Source organism: Palaemon carinicauda, unplaced genomic scaffold, assembly GCF_036898095.1.
Source record: "Palaemon carinicauda isolate YSFRI2023 unplaced genomic scaffold, ASM3689809v2 scaffold269, whole genome shotgun sequence".
In the NCBI taxonomy this organism is placed as follows: domain Eukaryota; kingdom Metazoa; phylum Arthropoda; class Malacostraca; order Decapoda; family Palaemonidae; genus Palaemon; species Palaemon carinicauda.
In genome coordinates, this window is record NW_027170341.1 from 65,642 (window position 1) to 89,168 (window position 23,527).

At 39.2% G+C, this 23,527-nt stretch overlaps 1 protein-coding gene across 1 annotated transcript; it reads left to right on the top strand.

Moving 5' to 3' along the window:
• Positions 1–1,269: 1,269 nt before the first annotated feature.
• LOC137636300 (clumping factor A-like) lies at positions 1,270–19,490 on the top strand. Its single transcript, XM_068368725.1, has 4 exons — positions 1,270–1,469; positions 10,959–11,038; positions 11,858–13,305; positions 19,402–19,490. Exons 1-3 carry the CDS (start codon positions 1,270–1,272, stop codon positions 13,225–13,227), a joined length of 1,650 nt encoding a protein of 549 aa, XP_068224826.1. The 3' UTR covers positions 13,228–13,305; positions 19,402–19,490.
• Positions 19,491–23,527: the final 4,037 nt, after the last annotated feature.

Here is a 23,527-nt window from a genome sequence, read left to right on the forward strand (position 1 = left end):
GGTCTGGCTACTGTGATGGATGCAGCGGGAAGTTAGACAGCTAGAATAAACTACATTATGCAAAAAGGATGTTTGCAAGGCCCGGATTGGCCTCAGACGACGGGACGGTACTCTCTAGCTCTACTGAATCTCTTCTGATTTTTTGGCCATACTTTCTCCTCATGTGTGGCAGGACCCAGATGGGATACCATCCGTTTGCTGTCTCATCTCCATAGCCAAGACCTGTGGGAAAAGGATAGGACTCAGCAATATGACAGATCAGCAATGCGTAGTTGTTGCGGATCAAGCAATTCAGAGCTTCGAAGGCACAGATCAACAGTTTTGTGCCAGCATTCGTCTCGTTACTGTTTGCTTTCTTTTTTAATTTAAATTCTGTGACATAGGGAATCAACTTTTATATATGCTGATGGCTCCAAATCTGATGCTGGCGTTGGATTTGGAGTATACTGTATAGTAATTCTTTTATTTGTAGAAGTACACTCTCCAATATCTTCCATATTTACTGCTGAATTATATGGCATACTAACCGCTATTGAGAAAATAGCGTTGAGGGAGGAAGGCAATTTTACCATTTATAGTGATTCAAGAAGTGTCCTAAGCTTTAGAAGGTTTTAATTCTTGTAACCCTTTAGTTTTAAAGATTTTAGATTGGCTTAAAATTATTGGCCGAAAAGGTATAACAGTTTGATTTTGCTGGGTTCCAGCACACGTAGGTGTTTCTGGAAATGAAGAGGCAGATTCACTGGCAAAGAGTGCCGCAGCCGAGTTGCTACCGAGAAGGTATCCCATTTTCTGTAATTTTTTCTACCAGCAATTAAGAATTCTATTTATAACAATTGGCAAAAGCATTGGGATAATTTAACCGAAAATAAGATGAGAGAAATTGCGATTGTTATATCCCCTTGGAGGTATATTGGGATGCCCCGAAAATGGGAGACTACTCTTTGTTGTCTCCGCATTGGTCACACTCGGATGACACACGAGTTTCTGCTGGTTGACCAACACCAACCATATTGCGACGACTGTTTGATACCCTTGACAGTGAGGCATTTGTTGACTGAATGCCCCACTTATAGCACCAAAAGAAATAGATATCTGTTTGAGGTTCGGAGTGAGGATGGCAGGTTCATCCTTGCCAAGATCGTTGGACATGATGTGTCGTACACTTCTAGTGGCATCTTTAAATTTGTATCAGAAGCAGGTCTTCTTAACGCTCGCGAGGACGATGCTCCTGTTGCGAGCACTTCTGCTCACGAAACATATACGTTGATGCGTGAAGTTCGCGGTTTTGCACATGAATCTCGCAATTTCATGAGCAAATTGCCGAATTTTGCCAGCAATGCTAGAGTAGATGTGTCTGAATTGCGAGCAAGTGCGGATCCAACACCTTCATCTCATCCTACTGTGTCTTCCACCTCCGGCGGAAGATCAACACCCTTCCCAGAAGGGTTCAAGGAGCCTCCTAATAGGTTTGCAAATGTTCCTAATAGTCTGAACCTTCCTCCGTGTCCGAAGGAATGTTTTCCTCTGCCTCAGAGGTTATCTCCTCAGTCAACTGGCAATCCTTCTAGGGTTTCACCCAAGAGACACTCGTCTATGGGCTTTCAGGGTGGATCTAGGGATTCAGAGCTTCCTCCTTGGGCTTCGACCTGCATGGTCAATATCCTGAACGCTCTGAAGTTTGCACCTCCACTGCCACAACCCCCTACTGTTCCAGTCAGGGCTACCCCAAGGATACTTCTAGAACCCTCGTCGAGCTCGTCAGTTGGGAGTCAGAACCCTAGAAGGAGATCGATGGCAGAGAAAGCTCGCAGATCACCTCCACCCTGATCGCGTGCTGAAGGCCAAGCCCCTGCTGATTTTTATATGGCTAACTTGCCTTTCATGCTAGTGAAGGTAAAGGAAGTCATTACGAAGAAGCAGAGGAGGCAGGTGAGAGGCATAACTCCACCTTGCGCTGACATCATGCACCCTAGGACGAGTAAGGACATACATTAGGCTCGCCCAGGAAGATCGCAATCCATCCCTTTAACCCTCAAGATATTGAGGTAGTGCCTCCAGATCAGCGTCCGGTTTCTGTTCCTCTTCCAGAGAAATAGTCTCCAGCTCCTACTGCCAAGGCTTTGTCTAAGTCCTCGAAGGCCTCGCAGGTTCCCCTTCCTAAGAACGTGGAGGATCACCCCGTGGGAAGGGAATTGAAGGACTCCAAGACAAAACCGAAGAAGTCCTTGCCAAGGGAAGCTAACCCAGGCTCTGGATGTGAGCCAGGAGGTGTACTACCTCTTAGACTCGTAGGATGAGAATCTTCAAAAGGTGGCCAGTCCGAACAGGAGAGAAAAGAGTCGAAACATACCTTTTGGCAGGTCCTCGCCTGTATGAGGGCCATTAACAGGTTGTCTACTCCTGGTTCCACCATCCAGGAAGGGCAGGATATGGTGCTCGATGAATTATTCGAGACCGAGAAGCCTTCTATGTCCAGTGCAGTTTTGCCCTGGTCCAAAGGTCTAACAGCTGCCAAAAGGAAAGCTATCTCCCAGCTAGCTGGAACTTCTAGCTCCTTGAGGGCAGGGTCCTCCTCTTGGTCTCTACCACGTCCTTTTGTGTTACAAATGAAGAACTACGAGATCGAAGGGGAACCGCATTCCACCATGACTCTCAACCCTTAGGTAGAGTCCCTAATGAAGGGAGTTTCCACTCAAACCCTCTCTCTGATGACCTCTTTGTCGGCGGTAGAGCTCCTAAACATAGAGAGAGGCGTGAGGTATGCCATGCAGCTGCTTCGTTGCTGGATCTATGGTTGGGATCCCATGACTTGTCGAAGCAGTCGGCCAGGAAGACATTGGAGTCCTTCCTAATGTCAGGTACCCGGACTCTTGAGTTCCTATTGCACCACGTTGTCAACCTGTGGGCGAACGCCATACTCAAGAGGAGGGATAACGTCATAGGTCGGTTCTATAAGCAAGTGCTGAAAGTGGAGGTCTCTCAGTTAAGGAGTTCCACTCTCGATGATTCTTCTCTCTTTGTTCTGGAGGAAAGGGGGCTGCTTAGCGATGGAGGAAATCGTACAACGATTCTCTCCTCCAAAGAGCTATGACATCTCGGTCCTATGGTAGACCTTCCTGGTCTTCTCAGAGTCGGCAAGCACCTTCCTCTAACCAGTCAACTGCTAGGTTCTAGGGGCCTTCTAAGGTGTCTAAACGTCCCTTTCAGTCCAAGGGACAGAAATGGTCCAAGTCTTTCTGAGGAAAGAAGGGAGGTAAGGGAAGTGGCCGAGGTGGCCACTCCCACCAAGAATGGCCTTCCTCATCACCTACCACCTGTGTTAGGATGCCTACAGCGCTGCTGTCAGAGGTGGCAGCTTCATGGTGCAGATTTCTGGACGGTTGATGTAATCGCCCTAGAGTATCGCGTCCCGTTCATGCAATCTCTCCCTCCTCTGACTCAGGATCCAGCGCATCTAGGCTTCTATGTGAAAGGATTCGCAAAGGAGCTGGCCCTCAGGGCTGAAGTCCAGACCATGTTGCAGAACGGTGCTTTCCAAGAGGTATTGGACAGGTATCCACGCTTTTACGTCTGATTTTTCTGGTGAAAAGACGACTGGAGGCTAGAGACCAGTCATCGATCTCTCCCCTCTGAACAAGTTTGTCTAACAGACTCAGTTCCGAATGGAGACAGCAGACATGGTCATCCAAGCGGTACCTTCAAGGGACTTCATTTGCACACTAGATCTGAAGGACGCTTACTTCCAGATTCTAATACATCCGTTTTCAAGGAAGTATCTAAAGTTCATTCACAAAGGCAAGACATACCAGTTGAAGGTTCTATACTTTGGTCTCGTGACAGCCCCTCAGGTTTTTACCAGAGTGTTCGCCCTAGTGTCATTTTTGGGCTCACAGGTATAGCATTCATCTTCTCAGATATCTGGATGACAGGCTGATCATAGCTGACTCTGAGACGACCCTTCTTCGTCACCGAGATATGCTTCTCGAGTTTTGTCATGATCTGGGGGTCCTGATAAATCATGAAAAGTCATCAGTGCAACCTTCACAGAAACTAGTATACCTCAGAATGATCATAGACAAAAGAGTACACAGGCTGAAGGAAGTGGCTGCTCCCTTCCTCAGGACAGAAGTTCTCCCGCCCTCTCGTTGGCTGAATCTGTTAGTCCACCTAACCTCTCTCATCCGTCTTGTTCCAAACGGACGCCTCAGGGTAGATCCATGCTGTGGCAACTGAAGTCCGCGTGGAACCAACACTCCGACCCACTGGACACCGGAGTTCCTTTAACTCAGGATCAGGTGACGGATTTGAATTGGTGGATGGTAGACGAAAACCTTTGACAAGGTCAGCTTGTCCCCCCCCCCCCCCCCCCCCCCCCCCGGATTTGATGCTCTTCACAGATGCATCAAAAGAAGGGTGGGGGGCTCACCTGCTGCACTGGCCTTTGGTCAGAATCAGAAAGGTACCAGCACATAAATCTTGTAGAGATGAGAGCAGCCCACCTAGCTCTTCATCAGTTCAAATAGTTACTGGCAGGTCACTGTGTGGTGTTGATAAGCGACAACTCTATAGTAGTGGCTTACATAAACAAACAGAGCAGTACCTTTTTGCAGCCTCTATGCCATATTGCAGTAAAGATCCTCAGATGGTCAGAAGAACATTCAGTGGCTCTATCAGCTCGCTTCATTGCCGGCAAGAGGAATGTACTCGCAGACAATTTGAGCAGAGCGCCTCAGATAGTAGGCTCCAAATGTTCTTTGAATCGTCAGATAGCGAACAAAGTCCTAACATTGTGGGGTTCCCTGACTGTAGACCTGTTCGCAACATCTCTGAACATCAAGCTTCCACTGTACTGTTCTCCAGTCCCGGACCCTCAGGCTCTATGGTAAGATGCCTTCCAATAACGGTGGGACAACATCGACGTGTACGCCTTTCCCCCCGTTTTGTTTGATGAGAAGACTGCTCAACAAAACAAGAGCATCCAAAGATCTAATGATGATCCTTGTAGCTCCGTTATGGCATCATGCAGATTGGTTCCCAGACCTCCTGCAACTTCTCGTAGATTGACCGAGAGAACTCCCTCCATGACCAGATCTACTCAAACAGCCACATGCGGACATCTTCCACAAGACTGTGCAGTCGGTACGACTTCAGGCGTGGAGACTATCCAGCGTGTCCTCTCTCAGAAGGGGTTTTCATGACAAGTTGCAGAACCAATGTCCTGACACTTGCTCAGGTCCTCAACCTTGGTCTACCAGACTAAATGGAGAGTCGTCTGTGGTTGGTGTCATGGAAGGAATAGCTCTACACTCGATGCCACTTTTCCAGTAATACCGGAGTTTTTTTGTATACCTTCTGTAGGAAAAGCTCCTTTCTGTATCGGTGGTGAAAGGCTATCGCTCAGCCATAAGCCTTGCCTTCAAGCCTATAGGAGTCAACATTTCCTCTTCGTTGGAGCTTTCTTTTTACACATACGGAGTTATAAGATCACTTGCCCCCAGTCAGAGATCAGGCCTCCTCCATGGAACGTGGTTCGTGTCTTGAGGTCTCTAAAAGGACCTCCCTATGAACCACTACGCCATGCAACTGACCGAAATCTGGCTTTGAAGACGGCATTCCTGCTTGCTTTAACCTCGCCAAAGAGAGTCGGTGAACTTCATGGCCTCTCATATGACATCGCCCATTCAAGGGGATGGTGGGAAGAGACGCTCGGCTTTGTCCCTGAGTTTATTGCTAAGACTCAAAACTGGGGATGCTGAGCCATAGATTCGGGCCCTTTCAGATTGCAAGTCTTCGTTATGTAACCAACGACCCAGATCAGTTGTTACTTTGCCCAGTGAGGAGTTTGAGATACTATCTTTAATGCATTGCAGCAACACGGCGCTGACTAACATCGTTGATTGTTAGGTGAGGGAGAGTATCCTCCTGGATTTGCCAAGTGATCGAAAGAGGCTTGGCTCCGTATCCTTATCAAGCTCGTCGACCTAGAGCCCGTGAGGTCAGGGGAATCAGTACTTCCCTGGCGTTCAAACGCAACTTTTCCATGTTGCAGGTTCTCCAAACAGGTGTGGGGAAAAGACAAACCACATTCACAGCCCATTACCTCAAAGATGTGACCCACAGGAGGCTCGATACGTTTACTATCGGTCCTGAGGTGGCTGCTCAACAAGGGGTTTAAGATACCTCAAGCTCCTTGATGGACAAGTAGCAAGTAGCAGTTAGTTGATAGCATTGGTTTTCCGGGTTAAGATTGGGATGAATGAGGAGAATGTCTGGCTTTCCTTCCTTCATCTTCCCCTCTTTGGGTACAGCGCCATGGATCCCTATGCAAGCTGGCTTCAACCTCTGCAGGTAATTATCACTTCCCTTGTCTTGCCTGGTTTAAGTCATAGAGTTTTTATACTGTCCACGTTCCCATTGCTTTCTGCGAGGGAGTGATGTGATGCGTCTTGTTGTTTTTTCCTGTTTAAAACTCAGACGTTCATACAAATAATAACCTCTTATTTTACTAAATTGTAGAGGCTGCGAATACACTCACTTTTTATATTTCAACGAGGTGTCAAAGTTTTCCCTAGCCCAAAGACATATACTGTACAGTACTAGGTAAAACCTGGTTAATGCCCATGCAAGATCAAGGCTTCCACCCACCTAAGAGTGAGTCATCCATCTAAATAACAGAAGGTTTGTTAGTATGGGAACAAATGACAAATTCAGAGATAATTTGTATTTTTCTCTAACTAATACGAGCCTGGTGTTATATAAATTGGCCCACCATCACCTGTCTTCCATTAGTCCTGCCTGTAATAAAAGTGACGTCTCACAGATGTGAGAGTATATATAGAGGCGGCTGGGTACCCCTCAGCCACCCCCTGGCACCTCGCAATTGTAGTCTAATAGCTATCTCCAGCTGCCGCTGAAAGAATATTCATGTATAACACCAGGGTTGTATTAGTTAGGGAAAAATAAAAATTATCTCCGAATTTGACATATTTGTTCGACTACTGTACAGAAATGCTTTGCTAAAGTTAGGTTAGGCAGATTAATCAATCTACATCAGTTATGTCTGTTTTTTCCCCCACTATCTTTTTTCATAATATTTTTACTTCATGGTGTATTATTATTATTTTTATTACTTTGCTAAACTACAACCCGAGTTGAAAAAGCAGGGGCTCCAACAGGGATAATAGCCCAGTGAGGAAAGGAAACAAGGAAAATTAAAATATTTTAAGAACAGTAACTACTGTACATTGAAATATAAATATAAACTATAAAACTTTAGCAAAACAAGAGGATGAGAAATAAGATAGAAGTGTACCCGAGTGTACCCTCAAGCAAGAGAACTGTAGCTGCGGTTGTTTCCCTTCAGTCATACATTGGCGCGAAATGACCTTCTGCCTTCATCGCTTGGCCATAGGGCACAAAGTCATAAATTTCATGCAGTTCAGGGACATTTTTCCATAGTTTTCCAATTACAATGGTACCACGGTTTACGAGTTTCATTCTTTCTGGAAGCTCGCTTGCAAACTAAAATGCTCGTATCCACATGTCCATAAATACATGCATTCATATGCTTCTGCGCAAATGTACACCCTCGTCCTTCCTTTTACCCCCACCATAATGTTAAATTTCGAGCACATTTTGCTATATAATTTTTTTAAATTGCTCTAACAGGCTTAATTTTTGTCCTAGAGAGGTCAGGTTGGTCTCATTCTTTTGGAAAATGCCTAAAGTTTCTCATAAAATTATCAAAAATATGTAAAAACATGTAATTAACTGTGTTTTGCAAGAACGTACCGGTACGTTCTTTTGGGGGTGAAAGGGATAGTAGTTAACTTTCAGCTTGGTTGGAACTTCAGTAGTTAAAATTTATATCAAGGTTTTGTCCTCAACTTAGAAACATTTGACTTGCAAGTATCCAGAGATGCAAACACAAATCTAACTAAAAATAAGAAAGATAATATAAAGAAATATCTGTAATAAAACAATATTATATAATTTAATACAGTAGAAAAACAGCATTTCTAATAACCTGATCTATTTCATATGAAACCCGACTATTTGTTGACTTTTTTTAGCTGGAAATTATAGGCTTGGTATTCAGGTTAGGCCAACCCTAGGCCAAAATGTAACGAAATTTGGCTTGCAAACAATTCGACTTACAGTACAGCTTCTTGGAACTAATTAAGTTTGTAAGTTGAGGACATTATGTACTTTACACCTGGTGCCGTCAACTGGCTGTTTTAATTTTTTTCCATCTCGTTTATGGTTAGCAATTGTGTGCCAGGGAATTTAAGGAAGATGAAAGGTTTGGCAGATTTCCTGAGAAATTTAGTCGACTGACAATTTCTGTGTAACCTGCCGATACACTATTTTTTTTTTTTTCTGTTGCTGTTTATTGCCTCGCTGTGTTTAGTAGTGATGACGATAACATCGTATTTTAGGGATGAAGCTTCATTGCATACTGTCGATAGAAGGAGAACTTGAAGTTATTCCTTCACATTCCTCTCTTAGTGCCAACATTGGATCCATGCATTTATTGAACTTAGAGCACACTGCCGGTTGGAAGGTAAAAAGGGCGCTGCCCTTCTTTTACCGTTTGTGGAAGATTAGTCCTTTGAAACCGATTGATAGGAGTTACGTATAAGTACCATGGGGAGAGAAATGTTAGGAATCACTTAAGTGTAGTATCTCAACGGGTGGCCGGTGCCCTGGCCAACCTACTACCTAGGATGTGGTTTATCCAAGGCTTATCATAGTCAAACTTTGTCTTGTTTATTGTAAGTGCCTCTGCCGACGAAGTAGGAGAGGTTATATTTTTCCCCAATGTTTGTCTGTCTGTTTGTGAAAAGCTTCCTGGCCCTCAATTTTACTCAGAGTTGTAAAACTTTCAAGAATTAATTGTTGAAATGTGTTAGTGATTTAGACTTGGAAGTCCTAGGTTAAAGGTCAAGGTAGAACAAAAGGTCGACCGAATTAACCCTAACCTCTAGTTCCCTTTGCTATCGTAGGATTTCGTTGAGGTTTCTTCCTACTTATAACTGTTTTGAATTTCATTCAACTTTATACATTGGTCTTCTTACATGTTTATGGGCCCTGCTTAAAAAGTCGATGAGTGTCGCTAAAACAAGGTGTCTTGGGTAGTGTCATAGCCTCTGTATCATGGCCTTCCACTGTCTTGGATTAGAGTTCTCTTGCTTGGGGGTACACTTGGACATGCTGTTATATCTTATTTCTCATCCTCTGTTTTTTTTTTTTTTTTTAAGATTTTATAGTTTATATGTGAAGGATCTAATTTAAAGTTGTTACTGTTCTTGAACTTTTATTTTGGTTGATTATTATTCTCTTGTAGTTGTTTATTTCCTTGTTTCCTTTCCTTACTGGGCTATTTTTGCTTGTTTGTTGGAGCCCTTGCCCTTATAGGAACTTCCTTTTTGAACTAGGGTTGTAGTTTAGCTTGTAATAATAATAATGAAAATAATATAATAATAATAATGATGATAATAATCATAATCATGTTATTTGTTCCAATGACTAGAGTGGAAGGCTGGTGCCAGGATGAAAATAAAAAGAATTTCACCTTAAAATCAGCAGGATTTTGATTGAAAATACAACCGGGAGAAGGTCTATTCCTATTCATATCTAGTGTTCAAGCTTAAGTAAAGAGACTTCTCTCTAGTTTTGTGACTTATTTGGTTTTATCAGCCACGTCATCCCTGTGGGATGAGGGCAAGAGCTGACCTACTATGTCGGTGTTAAGAGGTTATAGGTGTCTGGGTTCAGTTCCAGTTTCATCCGAATAGATGCTCTCCATAATGTCAACCGGGCAAGCCCAACCCTCCACTGTGGTGCCCAAGCACATCAGTGGCCTCCCCAGTAAACAGCTTAAACTCACGGTCCAGGGGCTGGGATCTGTCTGCTGCTATGCGAATGCTAAGCAAACACGTTGCCATTGACTAGCCAGTGGTGTTGAATTGAAAACATTTGGAGAAGGAAGTTTGCATAAGTTAAGTTGCTCTCTTTATCGGGCTGCATTTCTCATTTTTATAAAGGAGGCTTGGGGAAGAAATTAATGGAATTTGTTTTTACCTTCGCCAACAAAGTTGGTTATATTTTACCCCCTGTTTGTGTTTGTTTGTGAACAGTTTCCCAGCCACAATTTTATTGGTAGAGTAATGAAACCTGCAGGGATTAACTGCTATGTAAAAAGCTGGAAATTATAAAATTTTGGAAGGTCAAGGTTACGGTCAAGCAAAATGTCCAATTCACGTAATCAGCCATAAGATTGGACATCGTTGTCACAGAGACTTCAAACTTGGTTCATATTTAAGTGTATGAAAATTCACACCAATTATGACATTTTAGGTCAAAGGTCAAATTCAAGGTCAAGAAATAAGCTGCTGAGGTGGAGGTCTGCGCTCTACGGAGTGCCCTTCTAGTTGGTACTTTTACTGAATGAAATTGATTTCAATGTGAAGTAGTAGTGTTACTAGTAAAGAGTTGGGCTGTTTTTTTTCTTGAAATCACTTAAAGTATTGTCTCCTGATTTTGACTTTACGGTTTCTGAAGGTGAAGTTCAGTGTTTTATTTGTTAGTTTCATAAATTTGTACGATTTATGCTTTGTTTTAGAAGTATTTGTAATTTTAATTGATTAACGTTATTTGTTGACTTTTTTTATCTTTGAAAAGGGATGATATGTGTTGTTAAAAGTTAGTTATCTCGTGACATAATTCTCTTAATTTTTAAGTACAGTATTCTACTTTTCATTTACTGATAGACTTGCTAAAGATGTGCTATGTTTTCAAAAGATCCTATACAGTAATGATGATGATGATGATGATGATGATGATGATGATAATAATACTTTAAACTTTCTTGTATAAGAGGCTAAATTCATTACAGGAACATTTGTGTGATAATTAATCTTATAAGAAATTAATGTAAATTTATTTCTCTACAGACGAGGCATCACTTCAAGACCTAATACGGACGTTATCAGTCATTTCAGTACATCATTGAAGTTGATTCAATACAACTCAAGTTAGTTCTAGAAAAAGTGAAGTAAAATTAGGTCGATAGAACCTTAAAATTGATAATGTTGCCTATTACAGTCTCTTTCAGACCGCTAAATTCAGATACGGTATTCGGGCCAATAAACTTAGTTTGTTCGCATACCAACAAAGCTTCTGTTATTTGTTTGGAAAAATACAAATTATCTCCAAATTTGTCATATTTAAAAAGCAACTTTTTTGTAAAATAAATTACACAGCAACAGTTAACTAAACCAACTCCATTTCAAAGATAAGCTAAAAGCAAAGCAGTAGTTACAGAAGAACCCAATGGTAGTTAAAAAGTAAAGTTAACTACCTTTCGAGATATCAAATCCCTTTAAAGTTAGTTTATTTTTTTTTTTCAATTAAAATGCGGTTACAAAATAACGTTAACTACCTTTTGAAATATCAATTCTCCTTAAAGAAAAAAACTTTGCTTCATATCTGAAACCAGAGATGATCAAGTATATTGATCATAGTACTGTAATGGAATAGTAAGATTACTGAGTAAATCAAGTTGTTGAGTACAAGATACCTCAAAGTACACATGCTATTTGCTTTTTCCAGAAAGTAAATTTTTCATGTATTCAAATGTAGCCTCATCATTATATCGCAAGTATATTGAAAAATCTCTCTAAGTTCAACGAATCCAGTTATAATAATCAAAACGTTACTTAGTAACTTGGGTTGTATCGAATCAATTTTGTATTGAAATGACTAAATAGATATGCTGCTCACAAAACTGCCAACCAGGACGCTGAATCAGTTGAAGATGCTACAATACATAGGAGCCTGGATTGACAAAAAGACTCCACAAGCCTTGTGGACGCTGGATCAGTTAACGATGCTTCAATACATCGGAGTAAGGATTTAAAAAAAGGTCAGGATTTAAAAGAAGACTCCGTGAGTCTTGTGGACGCTGGATCAGTTACGAATGCTTCGATACATCGGAGCCAGGATTTACAAGAAGACTCCGCGAGTCTTGTGGATGCTGGATCAGTTACGAATGCTTCGATACATCGGAGCCAGGATTTAGAAGAAGAATCCGCGAGTCTTGTGGACGCTGGATCAGTTACGAATGCTTCGATACATCGGAGCCAGGATTTACAAGAAGACTCCGCGAGTCTTGTGGACGCTGGATCAGTTACGAATGCTTCGATACATCGGAGCCAGGATTTAGAAGAAGACTCCGCGAGTCTTGTGAACGCTGGATCAGTTACGAATGCTTCGATACATCGGAGCCAAGATTTACAAGAAGACTCCGCGAGTCTTGTGGACGCTGGATCAGTTAACGATGCTTCAATACATCGGAGTAAGGATTTACAAAAAGGTCAGGATTTACAAGAAGACTCCGTGAGTCTTGTGGACGCTGAATCAGTTACGAATGCTTCGATACATCGGAGCCAGGATTTACAAGAAGACTCCGCGAGTCTTGTGGACGCTGGATCAGTTACGAATGCTTCAATACATCGGAGCCAGGATTTAGAAGAAGACTCCGCGAGTCTTGTGGACGCTGGATCAGTTACGAATGCTTCGATACATCGGAGCCAGGATTTAGAAGAAGACTCCGCGAGTCTTGTGGACGCTGGATCAGTTAACGATGCTTCAATACATCGGAGTAAGGATTTACAAAAAGGTCAGGATTTACAAGAAGACTCCGTGAGTCTTGTGGACGCTGAATCAGTTACGAATGCTTCGATACATCGGAGCCAGGATTTACAAGAAGACTCCGCGAGTCTTGTGGACGCTGGATCAGTTACGAATGCTTCGATACATCGGAGCCAGGATTTAGAAGAAGACTCCGCGAGTCTTGTGGACGCTGGATCAGTTACGAATGCTTCGATACATCGGAGCCAGGATTTAGAAGAAGACTCCGCGAGTCTTGTGGACGCTGGATCAGTTACGAATGCTTCGATACATCGGAGCCAGGATTTAGAAGAAGACTCCGCGAGTCTTGTGGACGCTGGATCAGTTAACGATGCTTCAATACATCGGAGTAAGGATTTACAAAAAGGTCAGGATTTACAAGAAGACTCTGTGAGTCTTGTGGACGCTGGATCAGTTACGAATGCTTCGATACATCGGAGCCAGGATTTACAAGAAGACTCCGCGAGTCTTGTGGACGCTGGATCAGTTACGAATGCTTCGATAAGACTCCGCGAGTCTTGTGGACGCTAGATCAGTTACGAATGCTTCGATACATCGGAGTCAGGATTTACAAGAAGACTCCACATTCTATACCAAATTGATGGCTTGGTAAGTTTGTGAATTTTGAGCATCAGTTTTTAGGTAATTAGGACACTTCAAAGGTATCACTAACTGAAGGGTTTACTTAAGATAGAGAATATTTTTTGACATTATATGTTAACCCTTTTACCCCCAAAGGACGTACTGGTACGTTTCACAAAAGCCATCCCTTTACCCCCATGGACGTACTGGTACGTCCTTGCAAAAAAATGCCATAAAAAATTTGTTTTTCATATTTTTTGATAATTTTTTGAGAAAATTCAGGCATTTTCCAAGAGAATGAGACCAACCTGACCTCTCTATGACAAAAATTAGGCTGTTAGAGCAATTTAAAAAAAATATACTGCAAAATGTGCTGGGAAAAAAATAACCCCTTGGGGGTTAAGGGTTGGAAATTTCCAAATACCCCGGGGGTAAAAGGGTTAATTCTAATATACAGGCCTTCTCCACCATGAGGCTCAATACTACAAAGTATTGTAGAAGTTTTATTCCAGCTTTGGCAATGTTGTGGAATGATCTTAATTGAATAGTTGAATCAATAGAAATTCAAAAGTTCAAACTTGCAGCAAATTTTTTTTTATATTGAACAGGCTGACATAAGTCTCATTTTATATTTTTTATATAAAAGATGTTTTAATGGTGTTACTGTTCTTAAAACATTTTATTTTAATTGTTTATTACTTTTCCTACAGCAGTAGTTTGTTTATTTCCTTTTTTCCTTTCCTCGGCTATTTTTCCCTGTTGGAGCCCTAGGGCTAATAGCATCTTGCTTTTCCAACTAGGGTTGTAGCTTAGCTAGTTGTAATAATAATAGTAATAATAATAATAATAATAATAATAATAATAATAATAATAATAATAATAATAATAATGATAATGATAAACTCAAGATAGTATTAGGATTTATATATACTGTATAATTATATAATAAAAATGATAAAAATTCCCCTGAAAGAATTTTCATACAGATCTTACCAATCAATTTCCCCTTCCATTATTATGATTTTTTAAGTTAGCCTCACTGAGTAATATATTCTACACACCCATTCGTGCTGAATCTTATATGTTAACAAAACAGATCTGTAACAGATAATCGACTATTGAAAACTTTCAGGTATCTGGTGATAATCTTTGCCTTTAACCATTTTACCCCCAAAGGACGTACTGGTACGTTTCACAGAAGCCATCCCTTTACCCCCATGAACGTACCTGTACGTCCTTGCAAAAAAATGCTGTAAATTTTTTTTTTCATATTTTTTGATAATTTTTTGAGAAAATTCAGGCATTTTCCAAGAGAATGAGACCAACCTGACCTCTCTATGACCAAAATTAAGGCTGTGAGAGCAATTTAAAAAAAATATACTGCAAAATGTGCTGGGAAAAAAATAACCCCCTGGGGGTTAAGGGTTGGAAATTTCCAAATACCCCGGGGGTAAAAGGGTTAATCTTACTGCAATCAACACCTCGGTAGTTATCCAGGGCAGAAAGGCTTTAGAAAATGAAAAAAAAACACCTTGTAATGATGAATCCAACAGAAATTCTGTGGTAAGTCAGATAACACAATATGTCCCGTAAGTGTTCTTGCTATTACTGCACCTTGCGTTGTAGGGGGGCATTCATAAAAGTTCTAAGCAGTGTCTACTTACCCCATAGCTGCATGTGCATTTTATATATATATATATATATATATATATATATATATATATATATATATATATATATAGATAGATAGATAGATAGATACATTAAGTATAAATAGATAAAAGAAATGTGTATGTATGTATGTATGTATGTATGTTGTGAAAATCATAGCCATATCATGCTCTGCTGATTTTATGAAAAAATATTTTCCTTTAACCCTTTTACCCCCAAAGGACGTACTGGTACGTTTCACAAAACTCATCCCTTTACCCCCATGGACGTACCGGTACGTTCTTGCAAAAAAATGCTATTTAATTTTTTTTTTTGCATATTTTTGATAATTTTTTTTGAGAAACTTCAGGCATTTTCCAAGAGAATGAGACCAACCTGACCTCTCTATGACAAAAATTAAGGCTGTTAGAGCAATTTAAAAAATATATACAGTACTGCAAAATGTGCTTGAAAAAAATTAACCCCTGTGGGTTAAGGGTTGGAAATTTCCAAATAGCCTGGGGGTAAAAGGGTTAATAACATAAAATATTCTAATGAGATAATTAATATTTTATTTACAATAAGTCTCATCATAGCATTTTCTTTTATAAGCTACAATTACTTTCTTGGTCCCAAGTACGTCGGCATAATCATCTAACTGCCACTCATTGAACAAGAAAGGAAGGAAAGTATCTTTGAACTGTGATGAGGATAGGCACTTTGTAAAAGGTTTAGACATTTTTGGCTAGTACCAGTGATGCTGATAACTGTGTCAGTGTCTCCCCAAATTTGATGCGCTGGATCTTTAATTTTGCTTCGAGTATAGTCATTACACACAAAGTGCACTTCGTTGCTTGTAGCTTTACAAGTCATAACTACGAGAGCTTTGGCAATTCCACTGTAAGTAGAAGGAAAGCTTAGAATCATTCTGATCAAGAATATTCAAATCACTTGCCATATTCAACGGTTCAATATCTGTTGTTGCCAATGACTCAAGATGTTTAGCCAATTTGGACTTGCTGGTTTTAATCATTGTTCCATCTACATTGTAGTGACTAAGGGGAACTACTGACAGTGGATGAGAGAACTTTTCTTAAGTCTAGGTTTTTTTGGCAGGATAAGTAAAGAAGACTGCGAAATATGTCTCGTGAACATATCAGCTCTTACCACTTTTTTATCATTTGTTGACAGAAGACTTTGCTGCATTGCTAGCAAAGTTTCTAAATTTCCCTCTCTTGATGGGCTTCTCAAATTGTGCTGGATCTTTATCACTTCATCAAGGAACTCCTTTTGTCATTCAAAACCTTTCTGATTGTGAGGCTGGTTTTCCAGAAGATAAGTTGATCAGATAGCAATTGCTTTACTCAACCTTTTGAAATGGATTCATGGTCGAACCTCCCTTGTATACATCGTCTTCAGCAGATGACAATGCATCAAGCCTTTCGCAGCGTTCATTCATGTTATTATTTTTTGCCCACTACACTAGTTCTTCCAGTGGTTGCATTTCATCCTAATTCAACACCTCAACTGTTATAATGGCATCAGCTGGTTAATCTGAGATATTTTATGTTGTTTCTTAGAATGAGGACAGCAGCTTTGATGTTCTGTTTTGAGTAGTCTTTGTTAGCAGAAATAACTAGCCCTTTTTTCTTTGTCTGCATTATTAGACCCTAAGTGCCTTTGAGCATGGATATTTGATTCCTTCTTTGTAGCAATATAAGATACTTTTTTATTAGGTTTGTGTTAAAACTTCTATCTTCATGAACTGCACAAGCCTAGTGAATGCATTGCCTCTATTCACGTGATAATGACCCTGCTTTAGTTTCAAGGTCATTTTGTGGAAATGTATGGCAACATTTATGATAGTTTGGATCCCGGGCAGTTAAATCAGCTGATACATAATCCTTCTTGAAGTCCGAGTCATTGGATATCTCTACATATCGCTTCACCATTCTTTGAAATGATTCAGTAACAACTGTTATCAAGTGTTCGAATTGAGCACTAAGTTTCCGTCCTACTTTGATTCTTCCTTTCTTGTTGCAGAAAATACATCTCTCCAATATAGCTAGTAGTTGATTTGGTCCTAACAGAAACTGCAACAGTGAACAGAGGGGACATAATTGTTTAACTGCTCATTATGTCTTAATCTTAAATAATAGACATTAGAAGGAAAGAGTGAAATAACAATTGCAACTAAAATCAATACCGGTGATCTTTTAACCCTTTTACCCCCGGAGTATTTGGAAATTTCCAACCCTTAACCCCCAGGGGGTTATTTTTTTCCCAGCACATTTTGTAGTATATTTTCTTTAAATTGCTCTAACAGCCTTAATTTTTGTCATAGAGAGGTCAGGTTGGTCTCATTCTCTTGGAAAATGCCTGAATTTTCTCAAAAAATTATCAAAAAATTTGAAAAACAAATTTTTATAGCATTTTTTTGCAAGGACGTACCGGTACGTCCATGGGGGTAAAGGGATGGCTTTTGTGAAACGTACCAGTACGTCCTTTGGGGGTAAAAGGGTTAAGAACAGCTTGTAGGGCAACTGCTGTTCTATAATTATCAATCTTAGCTCCTGATTTGATTGCTAGAAAGTTGCTGTAACAGGCTGAGTGATAGCCGTCTCCATGATGATTGTCACTAGGTTAATATCACTGAGAATGACATACTTTGATGAACTTCACTGTTTTTAAAAGTATTTTTAACATGGGACCACTTTTCTTTGGTTAAAGAAGTATCTTACCTTCTCTCTCTCTCTCCAAGAGCATATCCCTAAAATCGATATGCTGTACACTCACAAAATTGAATATGCAAGTCAATCATTCAATTGCATCAAATAAAGGGCTAATTTAATAAGTAAGTGTTGACTTTTTCTGATATATAACTAAAGTAAATATTTATATGATTCTCATTTCAAGTCTATCATTCCTGAACCACCAAGAGAACTAACTTAATTTACCTTTGATTCTTTAGGGTGGAAAAATGTTGTATTTTTATTAACCTTAATGAGTTCACAAAGTTTGTGTAATTGATAAAAATATCAGCTGTGGTAACAATACTTATAAGCTGTAACAAGTATCTGCACTATAAAAAATATTTGATAGATTCTGTCTTTCTATGGCCACTGACAATACACACTCAGGCACATTATTCTATCTAATTCCTCTTTCCCTTGTTTTGTTAAAGTTTTTATAGTTTATGTAGGAAATATTTTATTTTTCCTCTTTTCCTTTCCTTACTGGGCTATTTTCCCAGTTGGGACCCTTGGGACTAAAGCATCCTGCTTTTCCAACTAGGGTTTTAGCTTAGCAAAAAAATGGGAGAACCCAAAAATCCAAAAATTGCAAATAGCTAAAAAATGTCCAAGGTTTTGCTTGTAAGCACTCAAATTTTGGAGTCTGCCCAAAAATACATATAAAAAGGTTATCCTTAAATTTCCTAATGAGAGTGTAATTAAATTCATATAATTCCTGGAACAATTCAAGGAGATGCAGTATTAAGCATAATTGTTATATGTTTTACTAATAACATGTTTCTCAGGTCTTTAGACTAGATAGATTGAATCTCAGGTTTTTAGACTGTAGACACAAGACAGGTCAATTCAGGTAGATGCAATTTTAATGATGGTGTTATATGCTTTTACTAATAGCATGGACTCTTTGGTCTTAAGACTGCAGATACACTGACTTGCATTTTAAGACTGTAGATACAATGCAGATCAATTCTAGGAGATGCAGTATTAAGCATAATTGTGTTTGATGTTTTATTAGTAAGCATTGACTCTTAGTCTTAAGACAGTAGATCGATTGACTCTCAGGCTGTAATGCTGTAGTTATATAGACTCTTAGGTCTTCAGACTGTAGATTTATTGACTTAGGTCTTAAGACTGTAGATACAAGATAGGCCAATTCAAGGAGATGTCGTATCAAGCATAATGGTGTTCCTATGTTTTCCTAACAGCATTGACTTTATATCCTTTCACTGAAAATTCATGGTACGGGTTGTCGATATTATTTGCCTACAAATATTATTATTTTCCGGCGGAAATACAAGCCATTCACTATTTATAGGGGTACATATATACATATACCTAGGCATTTCCCCCAATTTTGGGGGGTAGCCGACATCAAACAAAAAAACGGAAAAGGGGACCTCTCTTCCCTACGTTCCTCCCAGCCTGACAGGCAACTCAACCGAGTTCGGCTGGTACTGCTAGGGTGCCACAGCCCACCCCACCCTCCCCCGTTATCCACCACAGATGAAGCTTCATAACGCTGAATCCCCCACTGCTGCTACCTCCGCGGTCATCCAAGGCACCGGAGGAAGCAGCAGGGGTATTACTATAAATAGCTCCAGGTTTGTATGCTAGGAAAAATACAAATTATCTCAAAATTTGTTATTTTGTCTGATCTATCTTATAAGGAGTAGGATTAGGTTCATCTATCTTAGTGTTAAAATAACCTATTCTTTCTCAGGTCTGTGGCAGTGACAAAGAGGTCAAATACTCCATATCCATCTCACCTTACCCAGAAGTTTCAATTTCTTCCTGGTCCTTGGAATTTGTCATATTGAATGAATGGTAAGGTGGTGTTTTCCACTCATTTTTGTACAAACATGAAATTTACAGATACATATGGTGTATATGCATGTTCATCTGTAAATAGGGAAAGAAATATAGTTAAAATTAGCTTACTCATGTTATTTGGGAAATACGAAACAAAAATACGGATTTTAAAGAAAGTGGCTGTCATAAAGCTTAACCCTTTTACCCCCAGGCTCTTTGGAAATTTCCAACCCTTAACCCCCAAGGGGTTATTTTTTCCCCAGCACATTTTGCAGTATATTTTTTTTAAATTGCTCTAACAGCCTTAATTTTTGTCATAGAGAGGTCAGGTTGGTCTCATTCTCTTGGAAAATGCCTGAATTTTCTCAAAAAATTTTCAAAAATATGAAAAAAAAATTTTTTATAGCATTTTTTTGCAAGGACGTGCCGGTACGTCCATGGGGGTAAAGGGATGAGTTTTGTGAAACGTACCAGTACGTCCTTTGGGGGTAAAAGGGTTAAAGAAAGTGGCTGTCATAAAGCTTATTAAATGCTTAAGGTAGTGATGGCTAATTTGTGGCAGAGTACATTCAAAGCTTTAATGAAGTCACTCTAATTTGTTTGCCCATTTTATTTTTCATTTTTTTAAATGCAGTTTTCTCTTTAGATTTCCTGGATCTGTAATGAAGGCTAATGAGAGGCAAAAGATCTTCAAACTTTAATGATATCATTTTATTTTATTCCTTGGACAGGTGTTGATGTTCAGAAATCTGCGCCAAGAAATTGTTAACATGAGAACGGTGAAAGATTTTCATTTCCTGCGGAAGATTCTTATAAACATCTCAATAATTGCTGTTGAAAAATTAGGTTGAGATCGTAATAGGTCATGGCTAATAATTACTGGCAATTTAAAATGAAAAAGGGAGAGATTCGTCAGATACTCACGGCACTGCTGAAAATGCAGTTTATTTCAAACCAGAAGTTCTAGCTTGATCTGTGACAAAAATTTTCGATAAAGAATGAGTTCTATAAAGGACCACGTTTGACAGGTGACGGACCATCTGTGAATCCTTGAAGAAGCTACACCAAGTGAAAACTTGTTTTCTAAGTGCTTTGATAATGTGGATTTGACAGTTAACTGAATGTACTGTGTGATATTCTAAATACTGTGGAATATATAGGACAAATAAATCTTATAGGTCCTCCAGGACACACGGTTTCCATGTGTGACAGGACCAGGAAAACAGTGTGCGAATCGAAAGAGAAACTACGGAGTGGGCTCATGCTGGTTTCAAGAACTGTGAGAATTGCTGTTAATATTTGACCTGGTAATCTAACTAACACAAATGTGAACAAGTTTTGAAGAGCATATTTAACAAATTAGTAAACTCATACCGAATACTTATGAATTTTAGCCTGCACTATAGGAAGGAAGAAACTCATGGTGTATTTGTTCTCTTGAGAAAATTGAAAACATGAAGCAAGTGAAAATTCAAGAAACTAGTGCTTTGCTACACCACAATTAAGAATCTCAAATCATTAGAACATAAAAACTTCTGGTAGAAGGAATTATGACCACAAACTGCCTGGCCATTCAATAAGATCAGGCCGTACGAGTTTGACAAAAGGAACTTCTGTTGGGCTAATATGACCATTCTTCCGAAAATTCAATCCAAAATTCAATGGTGAGTGTTGTAATCTTAAGAAAATTTGAATAGTATTCCAACCCCTTGGATTATATTCATGTAAGATAATGTGATTTAATTAATTGATTATGCAAATTCTTTGTTAGTGCTAAATGTATGATGAATTTCAGACCATTGTTTAATGTACCGAGCAAATTTTTTTGTATTTTTTATATAAAAGTTTTAATTCCATAGTTTTCTTAGAAGTATCAAATCAAACGGCATTAACCCTTTTACCCCCAGGCTATTTGGAACTTTCCAACCCTTTAACCCCTACGGGTTATTTTTTTTTTTCAAGCACATTTTGCAGTATATTTTTTTTTAAATTGCTCTAACAGCCTTAATTTTTGTCATAGAGAGGTCAGGTTGGTCTCGTTCTTTGGAAAATGCCTGAAGTTTCTCAAAAAGTTATCAAAAATATGCAAAAAAAAGATTTAAATAGCAGTTTTTTGCAAGGCTGTATCGGTACATCCATGGGGGTAAAGGGATGAGTTTTGTGAAACGTACCAGCACGTCCTTTGTGGGTAAAAGGGTTAAGCTAATAAAAGGTATATCCATGTTTGCTATATTCCCTGGAATTTTGGTTCTATTTCATGTTATTTATTAACTTTTGTTAAAGAAATTTAATGTGGTATGCATGATGGAACAGTGTTATAATTTTATCAAGAACAGTTGATTAAAACTAGATAACAGATACAAGTTTTAATACTATATTTGATATAAGTTTTAACGATAAATTTTCATACAAAAAACTATTGCTAGTCGATTTGGTGTTCACTCAATTTGAAACTGTACCGAGCCCTAACAAATGACATTCCATGCTACTATGCTAGCATTTACTCAACAGCTATTAGTCTAGCATTTTCTACATTGCTTTTACTTGATAGTTTTATTTGTTATTCCCCATTTTCTTTTTACTGCTTAGAAGAGTTTCAAGTTTGATAATCCAGTATTTAAGATTGGCTTTCTATATATGACTTTTATTTGCAGGTTTGTTACTACGGAAGGAAACGTTTGAAGTTCGGAAAAGAACAGTCATGCTGTTAGGATACCATCCACCCCATGCGACACTGAAATATGGAATCTATTGGTAATATGAAAAAGTTACCTGCTAGGGGTACATTGGGCATAAGTGACTTGCTCTCACTGTCGGATGAAAGGATGTCTTCAGGAGACTGAAAACTGATGATCTGTTGAGGTGATAGATCCTCGAAAACGATGGATGTATGAAAACCGCTTGATGTATAGGAGAATTGTGTTATCCAGAAATGATCGTCGAAGGCCTCTACTAAGTAAACGGAAGACAAGAGATTCAGAGTACACATTCAATTTGAGGCATTTCAAAATAATGGATGGAAAGGTAGAGTAAAATATCCTAGTCGTGGATATATATCATGATGTCTTGAAATTCGACTCTGTAAATATTAAATCGAGAAAAACTATGTAAATCAGTGACAGAGTTGATAGAGGTCTTTAGATATATCAGTTTAAAGTGTGATTTGTTATGCTCCCGAGAGCAGTGTCCTCATGTTAGAATGGAACGAACTTAGATGACAAATTTTCAATAAATTCCTGTTAAAATTCAGATCTTAAGATTGGAGAACATTTTTTGTTCGTCGTAGTTTACAGTGTTTCTCGGACAAGTGCAAATTAATTTAGTGTTCTCCAAAGAAATTATTTAACATGGGAACGGTGAAGTTTACGTTGGATTTTAACGATCCGTTGGAATGATATCAATTGCCTAAAATAGTGATTGTAAGCAGTTGTTAAAACTGGATCCATGTGACTTTGTTAATAATACAGTAGTGCATTTAATATTAGACAAGGAATTTTCATCTCTCCAGTGCAAAATTTTTATAACTTGTTGATAAAGCAGGTTAAGATAATAGGTACAGTAATTGCTAACCATTAAAAGTAGTTTAGACAGTAATTGAAAGGTCACAGACTAGTGAAAACTACCTTATGGTGTCTACTGAAAATGTAATTTGATTGAACCTAGAAAATGGTATAGCCTACTCCAGAAAAAGTAAAGATCTTTACTTTAAGGGCTTCTTTTCGGTTCCTATACAGCAGGGGAACCCTACTCTACAAGACAACTTCACAGTCATTTTATCATGTCCGTTTGAAAACATTCAACATTTCACACTGCATATCGCTCGTTTATTGTCAAATCCACAATATCAAAGCACTTAGAGAACAAGAAAGTCTTCCGTTGAAACCTTAATATCTTCAGTCTTTCGAATGTCTAGTGGGAGCTTATCGTATAATCTCGAGACTGTATATTTAAAAGTCTGTATCCTACATATATCTAGGTTCCAATAATTTGAAACTATCTAACTCTTTTCGTGTCAAGGATTCCACGACATAGGAAAG

Excerpts from the sequence above, each read along its gene's own strand:
- LOC137636300 (XM_068368725.1), top strand. The coding sequence starts at position 1,270 with ATGCGTGAAGTTCGCGGTTTTGCACATGAATCTCGCAATTTCATGAGC. Across the intron at positions 1,470-10,958 it reads TTCAAGGAGCCTCCTAATAG|ACGAGGCATCACTTCAAGAC; the intron begins GTTTGCAAATGT and ends ATTTCTCTACAG. Across the intron at positions 11,039-11,857 it reads GTTGATTCAATACAACTCAA|ACTCCACAAGCCTTGTGGAC; the intron begins GTTAGTTCTAGA and ends ATTGACAAAAAG.